The sequence below is a fragment of the Vitis vinifera genome, chromosome 18 (assembly GCF_030704535.1).
Source record: "Vitis vinifera cultivar Pinot Noir 40024 chromosome 18, ASM3070453v1".
Taxonomy (NCBI): Eukaryota; Viridiplantae; Streptophyta; class Magnoliopsida; order Vitales; family Vitaceae; genus Vitis; species Vitis vinifera.
The window spans coordinates 16,684,535-16,705,151 of NC_081822.1; the positions used below are offsets into that span (position 1 = coordinate 16,684,535).

Sequence of the window (20,617 nt, forward strand, 5' to 3'; positions counted from 1 at the left end):
ACTGTTATCGTCATCATTACCATGACCATGATCGTTATCATTAGTGTAGTGTCATCGCCATCGTTACCGTTATCGTTACCGTCACCATAACCATTACCGTTACTGTCACTGTAACCGTTATCGTCACCGTTACTGTTACTTTTACCATCAGCGTTATCATTACCCAGACCGTTATCGTTATCGTTACCATTACCATTACTATTACCGTCTTCGATATTGTTATCATCACCGTTACCGTCACCGTAATTGTTACCATAACCGTTACTGTCACCATTACCATTACCGTCACCGTTACCATTACTGTGATCATTACTATGACTGTTACCGATACAATGACCGTGACCATCACCGTTATCGTCATAGTCACCGTTTTCGTTACAATTACCGCCACCGTTACCGTTATTGTTTTTGTTATTGTTACTGTCACCGGTACCATTACTCTAACCATTACTGTTATCGTGATCGTTACCGTAACTATTACTATCACCATTACTGTTACCATCACTATTACCGTTACCGTCATCGTTACCTTGATCGTGACCCTTAGCATCACCAGTACTATAACAGTCACCGTTACCGTCACTGTTATTGTTACCATTACTATTATCGTCACTGTTATTGTTACCATTACTATTATCGTCACTGTAACTGTCACCATCACCGTTACCATTACCGTTATTGTGACCGTAATCTTTATTGTAATTGTTACCGTAACCATTGATGTAACCGTTATCGTCACCATCACTCTTACCGTTACCATCTTCATTTCGATCACCTTCACCATCTCCGTTACTATCATCGTAACAATTACCAGCACTGTTAATATTACCGTCATCGTTATCGTGACCATTACCATTACCGTTACTGTTACAGTAATTGTCACCATTACCACTACCATTACTACTTCTACCACCATCACCATAGCCACTACAATCACCATCATCGTCACCGTTACTGTCACCGTCACCATAACCGTCACCGTTACAATTACCATTACTATCACCATCATTGTTACCATTATTATTACCATCACCATAACCGTTAACGTCACTATTATTGTCACGATTACCGTTATTGTCACCGTCACCATCACCGTTAATATTATCATTACGATAACTGTCACTGTTATTATTATCGTCACCGTCACCATTATTGTTACCGTCACCATCACCATTACCGAGATAGCTACTATTATCGTCACTATAAACGTTACCGTTATCGTTACTGTCACCGTTACCGTTAGCATCACCATTTCTATTATCGTTACTGTCACCGTTACCGTTAGCATCACCATTTCTATTACCGTTACCGTCACCATAACCGTTATCGTGACCATTATCAAGACAGTTACCGTTACCGTCAATATAAACGTTACTATCACCGTTATCGTTATCGTCACCATTTCTATTACCGTCATCATGACCGTCACTGTTATCGTCTTCGATATCGTGACCGTTAACGTCACTGTGACAGTCACCATCACCGTTAGCATCACCGTCATCGTTACCATCATCATTACCGTCATTGTTACTGTGACCGTGACTGTTACCATCATCATTACCGTTACTGTTACCTTTACAGTTATCATAATCGTTACTGTCACCCTTATTATCACCGTTACCGTTATCGTTACCATCATCGTTATCGTCACCTTTATCGTGACTGTTACCGTCATCGTCACCATTATCGTTACCATTATCATTACTGTTATCGTATCCATTATTGTCACTATTACCGTCATGGTTACCATCACCGTTATCGTCACCATCACTGTAACTGTTACGGTCACCATTACCATCATCGTTACCGTGAGCTTCAACATAATCGTCACCGTTACTGTCATCATGACCATTATCGTCACCCTTTCCGTTACAATTACCGTCATTGTCATCGTTATCGTTACCGTTACCATCACTATCATCGTTATCGTCACTATTGTTGTTACTATCACCGTTACTGTTACCGTCACTACTGCCATTACCGTCACGGTTACTGTTACCGTCATCATTATCATCACTGTTGCAGTTACCGTTATGATCACAGTTACTGTTACCATTACAGTTATCGTCCACGATATCGTTACCATCACCGTAACCATTATCATCACTTTTATTGTTGTAGTCACTATTACCACCATCGTCACCGCCACCGTTATTTTTACCGTCACTGTTATAGTTACCGTTATCGTAACCATTAACGTCACCGTTACTGTGACTGTTATTGTGATCGTGGTCGTTCCCATTACCATTATCGAAATCGTCACTATTACCATGACCGTGATCGTTATCATGACCATTTTCGTCATCGTTATCATTATCCTTACCGTTACCCTTACTGTTACCATTACCGTTACTGTTACCGTCACCGTTACCGTGATCGTTACTATTACTATTACCGTGACTGTCATCGTTACCATCACAGTCACCGTTATCATTACACTCATCGTCACCGTTACCGTTATTGTTTCTGTTATTGTTACCGTCACCATTACCGTTACAGTTATTGTCACCGTCACCATCCACGTTATCGTTATCGTTACTGTCACCATCACCATCACCGTCATCGTCAGCATCACTGTTACAGTCACTGATATCGTTACTGTTGCCGCTACCCTCATCATTACTATGATTGTTATTGATACAGTGACCGTTACCTTTACCATTACCGTGACCGTGACCATGACCATTATTGTCACTGTTACCATTATAGTCATCATCACCATTATTGATACTATTACCGTCACCATCACCATCACCGTTACCGTCACTGTCACCATCACCGTTATTGTCATCGTGACCATTACCGCTACCATTACTGTTACCGTTACAATTATCGTTTCCATTACCGTCACCGTTACCGTTACTGTTACCATCACCGTTACTGTTACCGTAATCGTGTACATTATCGTCACCATTACAGTAACTGTCACTATTACCATTACCGTTATCATCACTGTTACCGTTACCGCCACCGTTACGGTTATCGTCACGTTACCATTATTGCCACTGTTATCGTTACCATAATCACATGTTATCATCACCATTATCGTTGCCCTGACCGTCCCTGTTACCATTATCGTTACTGTCACCATTATCATTACCCACACCGTTATCGTTATTGTTACCGTTACCATTACTGTTACCGTCTTCGATACTGTTATCATCACCGTTACCGTTACTCTCATTATTACTATGACTGTTATCGATACAGTGACCATTACCGTCACCATTATCTTGACCATCACCGTTACTGTTATAGTCATCGTCACTGTCACCGTCACCGTTATTTTTACCGTTACCGTTACCGTGACTATCACAGTAATTGCCATTACTGTCATGTTCACTGTTACCATCACTGTTACCATTACCATTATTGTCAAAGATATCGTTACCGTTACCATTACTATCACCGTTACTGTTACAGTAATCGTGAATGTTATCGTCACCATTACTGTTACCGTTACAGTCACTGTTACCATCACCGTTATCGTTATCATTACCGTTACCGTTACCATTACCGTTACCGTCCGCGATACTGTTATCATGGCTGTTAACTTCAGCGTCACCATTACCATCACCATCACCGTTACAGTCACCATTACCATTACTGTTATCATCACCATTACCGTTACCATCACTGTTACCGTCACCGTCACCATTAGCGTTACCATCATTGTGACCATCACTGTTACCGTCACCATTACTGTCACCATCACAGTCACCATCACAGTCACCATTACCGTTACCGTTACTATCACCATTACCATCACTGTTACCATCACTATTACTATCAATGTCACTAATACCATCACTGTTACTGTTACCGTCACCGTAACCCTTATCGTCACCGTCACCTCACTATCACCGTTACCGTTACCGTTATAATCACAGTCACTATTATCGTTACCATCATCATAACTGTTACAGAAATTCTAACCGTAACCGTTACCATCACCTTTACCATCACCGTTACAGTCATCATTACCGTCATTGTTACTGTTACCGTTACCGTCACTATTACCATTACCTTTACCGTTACCATTATTTTTACCGTCACTATTATAGTTATCGTTATCGTAATCGGTACCATTACCATTACCGTCTTCGTTAGTGTGACCGTTATCTTGATTGTGACTGTTACCATCAGCATTATCGTAACTGTCACTATTACCATTACCGTTACCGTTACAGTGACCGTGACCGTTATCGTGATAGTCACCATTACCGTCACCGTCACCATTACTGTCACAGTTTTCGTCACCGTTACCATTACCGTTACTGTTACCATCACCGTTACCGTCTCCATTATCATCACTATTACAGTCACAGTCATCGTTATCATCAATGTTATCGTCACCGTTACCGTTCACCATCACTGTTACCGTCACCGTTACCATCACAGTCACCGTTATCATCAACGTTACCGTTACTGTTACTGTGACTGTGACCATTATCGTTACTTTCACCGTCACCGTTACCGTCATCATGAAAATTATCGTCACCCTTACCGTTACCATCATTATTACCGTTACTATTATGATTATTGTCACTGTTATCGTCAATATCACCCTTATCGTCACTGTTACCATTACCGTCATCATAATCCTGATCGTTATCGTCACCGTTACCGTTACGATTTCCATCATCATTACTGTTACCATTAAAGTTACCGTCACCATTACCGTCACTGTCATAGTCACCATCATAGTCACCAATACCGATACCATCACCATTAGTGTTACTAACCGTTACCATCATTTTTACTGTCAATATCACCATTACCGTTACTATCATCGTTAACGCCTTACCATTACCATTACCGTTATCGTCACTGTTATCAATACCATCACCGTTATCGTTATCATTACCGTTACCATTACCGTTACTGTCCGCGATACCGTTATCTCCACCGTTATCATGATCGTTACCGTCACCGTTACCATTACTGTCACCGTTATAGTCACCGTTACCGTTACCATCTCTATTACCATCACCGTTACCGTTACCGTTATTGTTTCTATTATTGTTACCATCACCATTACCATCATCATTACCTTAACCATGACTATTACGTAACCGTCATCGTTACCATGACCGTCACAGTTATCGCCACCCGCACTATCATCGTCACTATTACCATCACTATTTCAATCACCGTGTCGATCACCGTTACCTGACTATTACCATGACCTAAACTGTTACTATTACCGTCATCGTTACAGTAATCATTATTGTTACCGTCATCGTTATCACTACTGTCACCATAACCAATATCGTCACCGTGAATATGACCATTACTGTGACCTTGACTGTTATCATCACATTACCGTCACCATTACCATTACTCTCATCATTCTATGACTGTTGCCGATACAGTGACCGTTACCGTCACCATTACCGTGATCGCTACAATCATCGTAACCATCACCATCACTGTTACCGTTACTATCACCGTTATCGTTATTATCACTGTTACCGTCATTATTACTATCAACGTCATCGTTACCGTTACCGTTATTATTACCAGCACCGTTATCATTACCATTACCATTACCGTTACCGTTATCGTCACTGTTACCATCACCGTTATCATTTTCGTTACCATCACCATCACAGTCACCATTACCGTTACCATCACCGTTACTGTTACTATCACCATTACCATTACTGTTACCGTTACTTATCACCGTTACCGTTACTATCACCGTTACTGTCACTACTACTAGCAACGTCACCGTTACCGTTACCGTTACCATCACCATTATCATTACCAACACTGTTATTGTTATCATTACTGTTACCATTATTACTGTCGTCTTTGATACAGGTATCGTCACCGTTACCATTACTATTACCGTCTTCGATACTGTTATCGTCACTGTTACTATAATCATTACCGTCACCGTCACCGTAACTATTACTATCACCGTCACCGTAACTGTTACTATCACCGTCATCGTAACTGTTACTATCACCGTCACTATTACCATTACCATTATTGTCACCGTGACCGTTACGATTATCATTACCGTAACCATAACCGTTAAGTGACCGTTACCATGAAAGTTATAATTATCATCACCGTTACTATAACCGTTACCGTAACCATTACCGTCACCGCCACCTAACTGTCACCGTTACCGTTACCATTACTGTCACAATCACCATTATTGTTACCATCTCCGTAATCGTTACCGTCACCGTAACCGTTATCGTTACCATCACCGTAACCGTTACCGTAATTGTTACTGTCACCGTTATCGTCACTGTCACCGTTTCCATTATCGTTACCGTTTCCATTACCGTTACTGTTACCATAATCGTTACCATCACCGTTGCCGTTACAGTTACTGTTAGCGTCACTGTTATTGTTACCTTTATGTTTACCGTCATCATTGTTACCATTATTGTCACTATTATCGTTAATATCACCGTTACCATCACTGTTCCCATTATAGTTACCATGACCGTGACCGTTATCGTTTCCATCACCATTATAATTATCGTTAAAGTTACCGTCACCGTCACCATTACCGTCACCAATACCGTTATCGTCACCGTTACCATTACTATCACCGTTACCGTTACCGTCACCATCATAGTCACCAATACCGTTATCGTCACCGTTACCCTTACCATCACCGTTATCAATACCGTCACCGTTATCATTATCGTTACCGTAACTGTTACCGTTACCGTTATCGATTGCGATACCATTATCTTCAATGTTATTGTGACTGTTAACGTCACCGTCACCGTAACTGTTACCATAACCGTTACCGTCACCGTCACCGTTACAGTCACCGTTACTATTACTGTCTTTGTTACCATCACCGTTATCATTACCATTATTGTTTCTGGTATTATTACTATCACCATTATCGTTATTGTTTCTGTTATTGTAACCATCACCGTTACCATTACCGTTATCGTGATCGTTACCATCACCGTTATCGTTATCGTCACCGTTGCCATCATCATTACATTGATCGTGACTGTTACCATAACCCTCATAGTTTCCATCACCGTTAACATTACCATCACCGTGACCATCACCATTACCATGACAATTACCGTTACCATTATTGTTACTATTATCGTAATCGTTACCATTACTGTCACTGTAACCAATACCGTCACCGTCACTATTACCGTTACAGCCATCGTCACCATTACCATTACCGTCACTGATACCATCACTATTACCGTTACTCTCATCATTACTATGACTGTTACCGATATAGTGACCGTTACAATCATCGTCACAGTAATCGTCACCGTCACCGTTATTGATACCGTTATCGTTATCGTGACCATCACAGTAATCGCCATTACTGTCACTGTCACTGTTATCGTCACCATCGTCGTTACCGTCACGGTCATTGACACTGTTATCGTCACTGTGAGTGTGACCGTTACCATTACCGTTATCGTTACCGTTTTAGTAACTGTCACTATTACCATTACCGTTATCATCACCGTTACCGTCATTGTTACGGTTACCGTCACCGTTACCATTACCATTACCATAATCACACGTTATCATCACCATTACTATTACCGTGACCATCCCTATTACCATTACAGTCACCGTTACCATTACCATTACCATTACCGTTACTGTCACCATCACCATTATCGTCACTGATACCATCACCGTTATCGTTACTCTCATCATTACTATGACTGTTACCGATATAGTGACCGTTACAGTCATTGTCACAGTAATTGTCACTATCACCGTTATTGATACTGTTATGTTTCGTGACCATCACAGTAATCGCCATTACTGTCACTGTCACCGTTACCGTCATCATCGTCATTACCGTCACGGTCATCGACATTGTTATCGTTACCGTGAGTGTGACCGTTACCATTACCATTATCGTTATCGTTGTAGTAACTGTCACTATTATCGTTACCGTTATCATCACCGTTACCATTACCGTTACCGTCATTGTTATGGTTACTGTCACCGTTACCATTACCGTTACCGTCATTGTTACGGTTACTGTCACCGTTACCATTACCATTATTGTTACCATAATCACACGTAATCATCACCATTACTATTACCGTGACCATCCCTGTTACAGTTACAGTCACCGTTACCACGACCGTTACCGTTACCGTCATCGTCACTGTTATCGTCACCACCACAATCACCATTACTGTCACCGTTACTATCACCGATACCGTCACTGTTACCGTCACTATTACCATTACCGTCACCGTTTTCGTTACCGTCACCGTTATCATTACCTACATCGTTATCGTTATCGTTACCATTACCATTACTATTACCGTCTTCGATATTGTTATCATCACCGTTACCGTCACCATCACCATAATTGTTACCATAACCGTTAGTGTCACCATCACCGTTACCATTATCGTTACTATGATAATTACTATGATTGTTACCAATATAGTGACCGTTACCGTCACCATTACCATTACTGTCATAGTCCTCGTTTTCGTTATAGTCACTGCCACCGTTACCATTATTGTTTTTATTATTGTTACCGTCACCGTTACCATTACTCTAACCGTTACCATTATCGTGATCGTTACGATAACTGTTACCATCACCTTTACCGTTACCGTCACTGTTACCGTCACCATTACCGTCACCATTACCGTCACCGTTACCATTACCGTCATCGTTACCTTGACTGTGACCGTGATCGTGACCGTTACCATCACCGTTACCCTAACAGTCACCGTTACCGTCACTATTACTATTACCATTATTGTTACCATCACTATAACTATCACCATCACCATTACCATTACCGTTATCATTACTGTAACCGTTATCGTCACCATCACTCTTACCGTCACTGTTATTGTTACCATCTCCATTTCGATCACCTTTACTGTCTCCGTTACTGTCACCATAATAATTACCATTGCCGTTAATAATACCGTCACCGTTATCGTGACCGTTACCATTACCGTTACAGTGAACGTCACCAATACCACTAACGTTACTGCTTCTACCACTGTCACCATAGCCATTACCGTCACTGTTTCCATCATCGCTACAATCACCGTCAGCATCACCGTTACAATTACCATTACTATCATCGTCATTATTACCATTACTGTTACCATCACCATAACCGTTAACGTCACTGTTACTATCACGGTTACCGTTAATGTCACCGTCACCGTCACCGTTACTATTATCGTTACGATAATCATCGCCTTTATTATTACCGTCACCATTATTGCTACCATTACTATTACCGTTACCGTCACCATAATCATTACCATGACCATTACCGAGATAGTTACCGTTACCTTCACTATAAATGTTACCCTTACCGTTACTGTCACCGTTACCGTTAGCATCACAATTTCTATTACCGTTATCGTCACTATAACCGTTACCGTGACCATTACTGAGACAGTTTTCATTACCGTCACTATAAACTTTACAGTTACTGTTATCGATATTGTCACTGTTACCGTTAGCGTCACCATTTCTATTACCATCACCGTCACCATCATCATGACCATAATTGTTATCGTCTTCGTTATCGTGACCATTACCGTCATCGTTAACATCATTGTGATAGACACCATCACCGTTAGCATTACCGTCACTGTTACCATGATCGTGACCATGACTGTGACTGTTACCATCATTGTTACCATTACCGTTACCTTTACCCTTATCATAACAGTTACTATCACCATCATCGTTACCATCACTGTTTCAATCATCGTCATTGTCACCGTTACCGACACCGTTATCGTGACTGTTATCAATACTGTTACCGTCACCGTCTCCGTAATCGTTACCGTGATCATTACTGTTATCGTAGCCATTAGTGTCACTATTACCGTCATCGTCACCAAAATTGTTACGATCATCATTACCATCACTGTTACCGTGAGCTTCAACGTAATAGTCACCGTTACCATCATAATGACCATTATCATCACCCTTTTCGTTACAATTACCGTCATTGTCACTGTCACCATTACCATTACCCTGACTGTCCCTGTTACCGTTATCGTCACTGTTATCGTTACCGTTACCGTCTTCAATACTGTTATCATCACCGTTATCGTCACTATCATCGTAATTGTTATCATAACCGTTACTGTCACCATAACTGTTACCATTACCATCACATTTACCATCATCGTTACCGTTACTCTCATAATTACTATGACTGTTATCGATACAGTGACCATTACTATCACCATTATCATGACCGTCACAGTCACCGTTATCGTTACAATCATCGTCATTGTCACCGTCACCGTCACCATCATTGTTATTTTTACCATTACCATTACCGTGACCATCACTGTAATTGCCATTACGGTCACGTTCACCGTTACCGTCAGTGTTACAGCCACCGTCGCCGTTAACATCATTGTCACTATCACCGTCATCGTCACAGTTATCATCACCGTTACCGTTATCGTTACAGTTACCATTACCGTCGCAGTAACCATCACTCTTACCGTTACCGTTATCATCACCGTCACCGGTAGCGTTACCGTCACTGTCACCATTACCGTCACCGTTACTGTTACCGTAATCGTGAACGTTATTGTCACCATTACCGTTACCGTGACTATCCTCATTATCGTTACCATCACCATTACTGTCACTGTTACCATCACCGTTATCGTTATTGTTACCGTTACCATTACCATGATCATTACCGTCATTGTGATCGTAACCGTTACCATCACCATTACCGTTACGATCACCATTACCATTACTATCACTGTTACCGTTACGATCATCGTTACCATTACTATCACCATTACCATTACTATCATTGTTACCGTCACTATTACTGTCAGTGTCACTCTTACCGTTACCGTCATCGTTACTGTTACCATCACTATTACCATATTCGATACTGTTATTGTCATCGTTACCGTCACCGTCACCGTAACGTTTACCATAATCGTTACTATCAACGTCAATTATCATTATTGTCACCATCACCATTACGATTATCGTTACCGTTACCGTCATCGTAACCGTTATCATCACTGTCACCGTTACCGTTGCTGTTACAATCACAGTCACTATTACCGTTACCATCACTATAACCATTATAGTAACCATAACCGTAATTGTCACCGTCACCTTTACCGTCACTGTCACCTTTACTGTCACCATTACTGTCATCGCTATTGTTACCATTACTGTTACCATCACTATTACCGTTACCGTAATTTTTACCACAACCGTTACAATTATAGTTATTGTAACCATTGCCTTTAGCATTACCGTCACCGTAACCATTACTGTCACCATTACCGTCACAGTTATTGTGACCGTTATCATGACCATGACCGTTACCATCACCATTACCGTAACCATCACTATTACATTACCGTGATCGTGACCGTTACCGCAACCGTTTTTGTCATCGTTATTGTTATCGTTACCGTTACCATTACCATTATCATTACTGTTATCGTTACCATTACCGTTATCATTATTGTTACCATTACTGTTACCGTCATCGTTATCGTGAACATTATCGTCACCATTACCGTTATGGTAATTGTTCCCGTTACCACTACGGTCATCATTACCATCACCGTTACCATTACCGTTACCGTCACTATTACCGTTACCATTATCATCACTGTGACCATCACCGTTACCATTTCCGTTACTGTCACCATCACAATCACCATTACCATTACCATCACCGTTACCGTCATTGTTACTATCACCGTTACTATCACTGTTACCGTCACTACTACTATCAACGTCACCATTACCGTTACCGTTACCATCACCATTATCATTACAACCATTGTTCTTGTTATCGTTACCGTTACCATTATTACTACCATCTTTGATACAAGTATTGTCACCGTTACCATTATTGTTACCGTCTTCAATACTGTTATCGTCATCATTACCGTGATCATTACCGTCACCGTCACCGTCATCATCACCTTAACTGTTACCATAATCGTTACTATCACTATCACCATCACCATTACAATTACCATTATTGTCACCGTGATCGTTACCATAACCATAACCATTAAAGTGACCGTTATCATGAAAGTTATAATTATCGTCACCGTTATTGTAACCGTTACCATTACCATCACTATAACCATTACCGTCATCGTCACCTCACTGTCACCGTTACTGTTATTGTCATAGACACCAGTATCGTTACTGTCACAGACACCATTACCGTTACCGTAACCATTACCGTAAACGTTACCATCACCATTATCATTATCGTAATCGTGAATGTTATCATCACCATTACAGTTACGGTGACCGTCCCCATTACCGTTACCGTCATCGTTACCATTACCATTACCATTACCGTCACTGTGACAGTCATCGTTACCGTTACCATCACCATCATAATCACCATTACCGTTACTGTTACTATCACTGTTGCCCTCATCATTACCTTTACTATGACCGTTACCATTACAATCACCATTATCGTTACCCTCATCGTTACCTTTACTATGACCTTTACCATCACTATTATCGTTACTATCACCGTTACCGTTACTATCATCACTATCGTTACTATCACTGTTACCATCACTACTACTATCGACGTCACCATTACCTTTACCATCACCGTTACTGTTACCGTCACCATTATCATAACCAACACCGTTATTGTTATCGTTACCGTTACCATTACTACTACCGTCTTCGATACAGGTATCGTCACCATCACCATTACTGTTACCGTCTTTGATACTGTTATCGTCACCGTTACCATGATCGTTACCATAACCGTAACTATTACCATAACCGTTACTATAACGGTCACCGTTATAATTACCATTATTGTCACCGTAATCGTTATGGTTATCGTTACCATAACCATAGCCGTTATAGTGACTGTTACTGTGAAAGTTATAATTATTGTCACTGTTACTGTAACTGTTATCTTTACCGCCACCGTAACCATTACCTTCACTGTCACCTCATTGTCACCGTTACCATTACCATTACTGCCACAATCACATTATCGTTACAGTAACCGTTGCCATCACTATTACCGTAATTGTTACCGTCATCGTTACCGTTTCCATTACCGTTACTGTTACCATCATTGTTACCGTCACCGTTACCATTACCGTTACCGTTACTGTTAGTGTGACTATTACTGTCACATTTACCGTTACTGTTATTTTTACCGTCACCGTTATTTTTACCGTCACCGTTATAGTTACCGTTATCATAATTGTTACCATCACCATTACCGTCACCGTTGCCCTAATCGTCACCGTTATCGTGACCGTTTTCATCACCGTTACCGTCTCCATTATCGTCACCATTACCGTTACCCTAGTCGTGACCGTTATCGTTACCTTCATCGTCACCGTTACCTTCACCGTTACCGTTTCCATTATCGTTACTATTACCATCATCGTTACCATTACTAATAGCATCACTGTTATTGTTATCCTTACAATCATCATTGTTACCGTTACTGTTACCATTATCGTCAATATCACCGTTATCGTCACTGTTGCCATTACCGTCAGTGTTATCATTACCATCACCGTAATCATGATCGTTATCGTCACCATTACCGTTACTGTGACCATGACCATGACCATGATCGTTACCGTTTCCATCACCATTATCGTAATTCTTAAAGTTACCATCACCGTTACCATTACCGTCACCATTACCATTACCATTACCATCACCGTCACACTCACCATCATAGTCACCAATACCGTCACTGTTATCAATATCATCACCGTTATCGTTATCGTTACCGTTAACATTATTGTTACCGTCCGTAATACCGTTATCTTCACCATTATCATGACCGTTAATGTCACCATCACCGTAACTATTACCATAACCGTTACTGTCACTATCACTGTTACCATTACCGTCACCATTACCGTCACCATTACCCTTACCGTTATTATTTCTATTATTATTACCATCACCGTTACCATTACCGTTATCGTGTATATTAACATAACTGTTACCATCATCATTACCGTTACCGTCATAGTCACCATCACTGTCACAGTTATTGCCACCGTCACCGTCACCATCACCGTTACCATCACTGTTTCAATCACTGTGCCCATCACTGTTACCGTGACTATTACCGTTACTATTACCGTCACCGTTACAGTAATCATTACTGTTATTGTAATCGTTATCGTTACTGTCACTGTAACCAATATCGTCACCGTGATTGTGACCGTTACTATGATCGTGACCGTTACCGTCACATTACCGTCACCATCACCGTCACCATTACTGTCACCTTTACCGGCACCGTCACAGTCACCGTTACAGTCACTGATACCATTACCATTACTCTCATCATTCTATGACTGTTACCGATACAGTGACCGTTACCGTCACCATTACCATGACCGTCACCGTTACTGTCAATGTTACCATTATCGTTACAGTCATCGTAACCATCATCATCATTGTCATCGTTATTGATACCGTTACCGTTACCGTGATCATCACCATAATCGCCATTACTATCATTATCACCATTATCATCATTGTTATCGTTACCGTCACTATCACCGTTACCATCACGATCATCGTTATCATCACTGTGATTGTTAACGTTATCATTACCGTTACCATTACCATCACCGTTACAGCAATCATCACTGTTACCGTTACAGTTATCGTTTCCATTACCGTTACTGTTACCATCACAGTTACCGTTACTGTTACCATCACAGTTGCCGTTATCGTAATCGTGTATGTTATCGTCACCATTACCATTACCGTGACCATCCCCATTACCGTTACCGTCATAGTTATCATCACTATTACTATCACTATTTCCATCACCGTTACCTTTACCATCACCATCACTATTACCGTTACCGTTACCATTATCAGTACCGTCACCGTGACCATTATCGTCACCTTTACCGTCATCGTTACCGTCATTGTTACTGTGAACGTTACCATGACTGTGACCATTACCACTACTGTTACTATTTCTACCACCGTCACTCTAGCTGTTACTGTCACTGTTACCATCATCGCTACAGTCACCGTCATCATTACCATCACCGTTACTGTCACCGTAACCGTCACTATAACCGTCACCGTTATAATTACCATTACTCTCATTGTCATTGTTACCATTACCATTACCATCACCATAACCGTTAACGTCACTGTTACTATCACGATTACCATTATTGTAACCGTCACCGTTACTATTATCGTTAAAATAACTGTCACCGTTATTGTTACCATCACCGTCACCATTATTGCTACCGTTACCGTCACCATAACTGTTACCGTGACCATTATTGAGAGTGTTATCATTACCGTCACTATAAACGTTACCGTTACCGACAACGTTACCGTCACCATTACCGTAATCGTTATCATAGCCATTAGTGTCATTGTTACCATCACCGTTACTGTCGCCGTTACCGTCACTACCACCATAATTGTTACCGTCACCATTACCATCAGCGTGACTGTAACCGTTATTGCCACCGTTATAGTCACCGTTATCGTTACCATCACTGTTACCGTCACCGTCACTTTTCAATCACTGTCAGTGTTATCGTCATTGTCACCGTTACCATCACCATTTTTGTCATCATTTTCATCACCGTTACCGTCATCATTACCGTTACTATTACCATCATAGTTACATTGATCGTTACCGCTATCGTTATTGTCACCGTCACTGTTATAATTATTGTTACTTTTACCGTTACCGTCATCGTAATTGTTACCATAATCGTTATCGTAACCGTCACTGTTACTTTTACCGTTATCATCACCGTTACCCTTACCGTTACCGTCACCGTTATCATTACCGTCACTTAATTTTTACCATAATTGAGAACGTTATCGTCACCATTACCATTACCGTGATTATCCTCGTTACCGTTACCATCACCGTTACCGTCATCGTTACCATCACCGCTATTGTTACAGTTACTGTTACCGTGACCGTTGCCGTGACCGTTATTCTTACCGTTATTGTGACTGTCACCATCACAGTCACCATTACCATTACTGTCACCGTTACCGTTACTACCATCGTTACCATCACCGTTACTGTTACTATCACCGTTATTGTCACTGTTACCGTTACCGTCACCGTCACTGTTACCGTCACCATTATCATTACCAACACTGTTATTGTTATCGTTATCGTTACCATTACCATTACTGCTACCATATTCGATACTGTTATCGTCACCGTTACCGTGACCGTTACCGTCACCATCACCGTAATTGTTAGCATAACCATTACTATCATCGTCAATTACCATTATTGTCATCGTCACTATTACGATTGTCATTATCATAACCATAACCATTAAAGTGACCGTTACAGTGATAGTTACCATTATCTTCATCATTACTGTAACCGTTACCGTTATCGTCACCGTCACCTCACTGTCACCATTACTGTTATCGTTACAATTACAATCACTATTACCGTTACCATCACCCTTACCATTACAGTAACAGTAATGGTAACCGTTACTGTCACCGTTACCGTCACTGTCACCTTTACCGTCATCGTTACCGTCACCATTACCGTTTCCATTACCATTACTATTACCGTCATCGTTACTATTACCGTCACTATTACCGTTATCATAATTTTTACCCTCACCGTTAAAGTTACAGTTATCGTAACCATTACCGTTACCATTACCATCACTGTAACCATTACTATAATCATTACCATCACCGTAACCATTACTCTAACCATTATCATCACCATAACCATTACTATAACCATTACCATCATAGTAACTGTGACCGTTATCGTGATCGTGATTGTTACCGTCACCATTACCATAACCGTCACTATTACGATTACCGTCACCATTACCATGACCATAACCATTATCGTGACCGTTATCGTGACCATTTCCATCACCGTGATCCTTACCATTACTGTTATTGTTACCGTTACCATTACCATTACTATTACCATCACCCTTACTATGGCAATAACCATCACTGTTATCGTAACCGTTATCATCACTGTTAGCGTTATCGTTACCATCACTTTTATCGTTACCATAATCGTGAACGTTATCGTCACCATTACCATTACGGTGACCGTCCCTGTTATTGTTACGATGACCGTCCCCGTTACCGTTATCGTCATTGTTACCTTCACCGTTACAGTTACTGTCACCGTCACCATAAACGTTACCATCACCTTCACAATCACCATTACCATTACCATCACTGTTACTGTTACTATCACCGTTACTATCATCGTTACAGTTACTATCACCGTTACCATCACTATTACTATCAAGGTCATCGTTGCCATTACCAACATTGTTATCATTATCGTTACCGTTACCATTACTACTATCATCTCCGATACAGGTATCGTCACCATTACCATTACTGGTATTGTATTCGATACTGTTATCATCATCGTTACCGTGACCGTTACCGTCATCATGACCATAACTTTTACCATAACCGTTACCATCACCGTCATCGTTACAATTACCATTATCGTCACCGTGGCCGTTACGATTATCGTTACCATAACCATAACCATTAAAGTAACCGTTACCGTGAAAGTTATAATTTTCGTCATCGTTACTATAGTCGTTACCGTTACCATCACCGTAACCATTACCGCCACTGTTACCTCACTATCATCGTTACCGTTACCATTACTGTCACAATCACCATTATCGTTATCGTCATCGTAACCGTTACCGTCACCATCACCGTTACCGTTTTCATTGCTGTTACTGTTATTATCATCGTTACAGTCACCGTTACCTACAATTAGCGTCACTATTACCGTTACCATTACCGTCATCGTTACTATGACTGTTATCGTGATCGTGACGATTACCATCACCATTATCGTAATCGTCACTATTACCATTACAGTGACCGTTACCATGATCGTCATCGTTACCGTTATCATGACCGTTACAGTGACCCTCACCATTTTCCGTCATCGTTTCCGTCTCCATTATCATCACCATTGCCATCACCGTTATCGTCACTGTTACCGATACTGTTACCATCACCGTTACCGATACTGTTACCATCACTGTCACCGTTACCATTACCGTTGTCGTGACTGTTATCGTTACCTTCACCATCACCATTACAGTCATCATGACAATTATCTTCACCCTTTCCGTTACCATCATTGTTACCGTTACTGTTACCATTATCATCACTATTATCGTCAATATCACCGTTACAGTCACTGTTGCCTTTATCGTCACTATTATCATTATCATCACCGTAATCGTGATTGTTATTGTCACCATTACTGTTACTATGGCTATGACCATTACTGTTACCATCTCCGTTTCAATCACCTTTACCGTTTTCATTATTGTCACCTTAACAATTACTGTTACCGTTAATATTACCGTCACCGTTACCATTACCGTTACCATCACTGTTACCATTACCGATACCATTACCGTTACAGTGACCGTCACCATTACCACCACTGTTACTGTTTCTACCATTGTACCCTAGCCATTATCATCACTATTACCATCACCAATACAGTCACCGTCACTATCACCCTTACCATTACTGTAACCGTCACCGTTACAATTACCATTACTCTCACCATCATTGTTACCATTACCGTTACCATCACCATAACCATTAACATCACTATTACTATCACGGTTACTGTTATTGTCACAGTCATCGTTTCTATTATCATTACGATAACCGTCACCGTTATTGTTACCGTTACTGTCACCATTATTACTACCGTTATTGTTACCATTACCGTCACCATAATTGTTACTGTGACCATCACCGAGAGTGTTACCATTACCATCACTATAAATGTTACTGTTACCGACAACGTTACCGTCACCGTTATTGTAACTGTTACCATCACCGTCATTGTTACCATAATCGTTATCATTACCGTTATCATAGCCATTAGTGTCACTGTTATAGTCACCGTTACCATCAGCGTGACTGTGACTGTGACCATTACTCCCATTATTACCATCATCGTTATCGTTACCATCACTGTTACCGTCACCATCACTTTTACAATCACCGTCATCGTTATCGTCATTGTCATCGTTTCCGTCATCATTTTCATCACTGTTACTATCGTCGTTACTATTACTATTATCGTCACAGTTACAGTGATCATTACCATAATCATTATTGCCATCGTCACTATTACAGTTACTGTTACTTTTACTATTATCATCACCGTAACCATTACCATAATCATTATAGTAACCGTCACTGTTACAGTTACTGTTCTTTTACCGTTATCATCACCGTTATCGTGAATGTTTTTGTCACCGTTGTCGTTACCGTCACTGTTACCATTACCGTCACCGTTACTTTTACCACAATCGTAAATGTTATCGTCACCATTACTCCGTGATTGTCCTCGTTACCGTTACCATCACCGTTATCATCACCGTTACCATCACCGTTATCGTGACTGTTACCATCACCGTTACCGTTACTGTGACCATTACTCTTACCATCATTGTGACCATCACCGTTGTTGTCACCATCACAGTCACCATCACAGTCACCATTACCATTACCGTCACCATTATTGTTACCATCACCATTACCATTACCATCACCGTTACTGCTACCGTTACCGTTACTCTTACTGTCATTGTGACCATCATCGTTACTGTCACCATCACAGTCACCATTACCATTACCGTCACCATTACCGTTACCATCACTGTTACTATTACTATCACCGTTACCATCACTATTACTGCCAATGTCACCGTTACCGTTACCATCACCTTCACCGTTACTGTTACTATCACCGTTACCATCACTATTACTGCCAACGTCACCGTTACCATTATCATCACCGTTACCATTACCGTTATCGTTATCATTATCATTATCGTTACTATTACCATTACTGCTACCGTATTCGATACTGTTATCGTCACCGTTACCGTCACCATTATCATTACAAACACTGTTATCATTATCGTTACTATTACCATTACTGCTACCGTATTCGATACTGTTATCGTCACCGTTACTATCACCATCACTGTAACTGTTAGCATAACCATTACTATCACCGTCAATTACCATTATTGTCATTGTCACCATTGTGATTATCATTATCGTAACCATAATCGTTAAAGTGATCGTTACCGTGATAGTTGCCATTATCTTCGCTGTTACAGTAACCGTTACCATTACCGTTGTCGTTACAATCACAATCACTATTACCGTAACCATTACGGTAATCGTAACCGTAACCATTACGGTAATCGTAACCGTAACCATTACGGTAATCGTAACCGTAACCATTACCGTCACTGTTACCGTCATCGTTATCGTCACCATTATTGTTTTTCATTTCCGTTACTGCTACCATCATCGTTACTGTTATCGTTACTGTTACCATCATTGTTACCATTACCTTTACCATTACCATAATTTTTACCACCACCGTTACAGTTACACTTATCGTAACCATTACCGTTACCATTACCGTTACCATTACCATCACCATAACCATTATTATAATCATTATCGTCACAGTTACTGTGACCGTTATCATGACCGTGATCGTTACCATCACCATTACCATAACCGTCACAATTACCATTATCGT

At 40.8% G+C, this 20,617-nt stretch overlaps 2 protein-coding genes across 2 annotated transcripts; both read right to left on the bottom strand.

The window, feature by feature from the left end:
- Positions 1–440: 440 nt before the first annotated feature.
- LOC132253116 (uncharacterized) lies at positions 441–2,842 on the bottom strand. Its single transcript, XM_059734510.1, has 2 exons — positions 2,396–2,842; positions 441–2,330 (listed from the first exon to the last, which is right to left on the bottom strand). The coding sequence occupies exons 1-2, from the start codon at positions 2,840–2,842 to the stop codon at positions 441–443; spliced, it is 2,337 nt and encodes a 778-aa protein (XP_059590493.1).
- Positions 2,843–16,730: 13,888 nt separating this feature from the next.
- On the bottom strand, positions 16,731–20,331 carry LOC132253117 (uncharacterized). Its single transcript, XM_059734511.1, has 8 exons — positions 19,902–20,331; positions 19,265–19,352; positions 18,563–19,203; positions 18,420–18,503; positions 18,084–18,326; positions 17,861–18,028; positions 17,719–17,784; positions 16,731–17,647 (listed from the first exon to the last, which is right to left on the bottom strand). Exons 1-8 carry the CDS (start codon positions 20,329–20,331, stop codon positions 16,731–16,733), a joined length of 2,637 nt encoding a protein of 878 aa, XP_059590494.1.
- Between the last annotated feature and the right edge of the window lie 286 nt (positions 20,332–20,617).